Source organism: Ceratina calcarata, unplaced genomic scaffold (genome assembly GCF_001652005.2).
Source record: "Ceratina calcarata isolate Rehan_Ccalc_2016 unplaced genomic scaffold, ASM165200v1 scaffold203.2, whole genome shotgun sequence".
NCBI classification, from domain to species: Eukaryota; Metazoa; Arthropoda; class Insecta; order Hymenoptera; family Apidae; genus Ceratina; species Ceratina calcarata.
In genome coordinates, this window is record NW_017141920.1 from 2463 (window position 1) to 4676 (window position 2214).

The following is a 2214-nucleotide window of genomic DNA, read 5'->3' on the forward strand; positions in this document are numbered from 1 at the left end:
ATGATGATAATATATTTTATAAAATAAAAATGGTATCAATTGAAAATGAATTTATCAAACGGCTGTTGTGATTATAAATTAAGAGAAAGTTGGATTAGGGAATTAGTTCATGATTTTATCAGCGGCAGCTACTGAGAACTTCGACGTTACTGGTTGCCAGTAGCATAGAGAGTGCATTTTAACCACCACTGCAATTGCAGTGGTCTGTTGAACATTGTTGAACAGTGACGCACTGATGCACTTTAAGAAATAGAATTATTATAATTCAATTGATTTTTAATTGACAAATTTTCATGAATAACAAATATTGATTATCGATTTGCGAACGGATAAGTTTCAGGTCAGGAAGGAATGGAAGGATCCTTCGCTGACGTACTTTCCCACCCTCACGTGAGCTAACGGATTGCCCAATTGGATCTATCATTTTCCATCTCTCTGACCTAATTAATTCTGCTGTTAACGAAACTTATTACTTGCATAGTTTTTTGTGAATAAAAATTATCCAAGGTATTTTAGAAAATTTTTATTCTATACTAGGAAGTTGCAAGTACCACCTCGAAGAAATAAAATTAATTTTTTCTTCAAATTTCGAAAAATACTTCCACTAAAAATTGTAAGCACTGACGTCTTATACAATTTTCTTCTATCTCGAATACTTCAGGAGTAATCGATCAATTATTTCGTTTATTGGCAATTATTCCTTAACGAGTGGAGTTAGAAGGAAATTGCATAGGATTTTTCTTGTATCTGGCAACTACAGCTATACAGAAAGGCAGTTTTATTCCAGCATATAAAACATGAATTTTTACTAATCGTATTACATGGATGAGACTATTAACTATACAAGATTCCCAATTTGTTTAATGCCTTCTTATAACGATCACCTGGTTACCACCCCCCAGGCCAGATCCTAAATTATCGAGAGAATTGATACCCCGGATGGCACCGAGTCCTCCGATACCAGAGCCAGAGTAGCCATATCCAGGGCCATATACAGTGCCAAGGTTGGAGATCAATCCCTGTGAACCGAGTCCAGATCCAAGACTGGACAATCCACGGTTTGAACCGAGTCCTGATCCAATCCCGAGGGATGCAAGTCTAGAACTCAATCCAGATCCGAAGTTCAATCCAGAAGCTCCATGATTTCCAAGTCCAGGGCTCAATGGTAAACCCAAACCAGAACTGAGTCCTCCATTCAGACTGTTTCCAATAATTCCAGAGTTAAGAGCACTACTGATGCCTGAACTCGGGCCACTCTGACTTGCGGACGAAACAGTGACGACAATAGGCGATTGTTGAGATAATTGCGTCGATTGAGGGATGGATAATTGTTGCTGAGAGATTTGGGAGATAGGGATCGGTTGAGGAATTCGAAGATTCTCGGAAATGCTCAGTCTCTGGCTGGTAATCTGAGGAGTTCGGATGGGTGCTTCATTTATAAGAGATTGAAAGTTCTGTCTCACTGTGTAAGGAGACGTTACAGGTCTGGTAATTGGGTATGGTTGAGGTAAGATCAGTGGCACTTGCTGCTGGTTGATGATACGAATATTTGCTCTGGTTATTCCTGTGTTCAATCCTCCAGTCAAGCTTCCTGTAAGCCCAGAACCGAGTCCTTGTCCTAGTCCTGAAATTCCGTTTGACAATCCTCCAGGTATTCCATCCAAATTGGTTTGGCTCAGGCTGGAACCCAGGTTCAGGCCTTCAGATCCTCCTAACAGTATTCCTCTTTTGACTTTCTCAGACTTCTCGCCTGTTTCAGCGCCGAGGGTGGCGGTTGCCAAAAGACAAAGCTGTAGAATTTTTTAATTCTCTTATCGAGATGGAAAATCTTTAGTTTGAAAAATTAATACTTATTTCTGTTATCAATTCTGGATAATCTAATCCTTTATACATATAGTAAGTTTCATGTTTCTTGTTACGTAAAACACTTTTTATATATCTTTACCAGGTAATCGAAGGTGCAGTATCGATTACGTAGATAATTGCGACTGTGGTCATTGCGGATTTAATCTTCAAGCCCAATTAGAAACGAATTATTTAATCAATTTCAGAATACAATGAACAAATGCAATTTTACATTTTCTTACAGGGAAGTTGAAAAATTTTAACAAAAACTATTTCAATTCTTCATGACTTCAGAGACGATCTTAAGCTCCAAATTTTAAACACTCCAATTCCAATTTCCAAGAGACACGTTTAATTATTTACGTGTAA

At 38.1% G+C, this 2214-nt stretch overlaps 1 protein-coding gene across 1 annotated transcript in view; it reads right to left on the reverse strand.

The window, feature by feature from the left end:
* Positions 1-763: 763 nt before the first annotated feature.
* The window catches only part of LOC108622079 (fibroin heavy chain-like), a 23993-nt gene continuing 22542 nt past the window's right edge, over positions 764-2214 (reverse strand). The window contains exon 3 of the mRNA XM_026811204.1: positions 764-1790. Coding sequence (XP_026667005.1) covers positions 861-1790 — 930 coding nt within the window. The 3' untranslated portion in view covers positions 764-860. The remainder of the gene's footprint in view (positions 1791-2214) is intronic.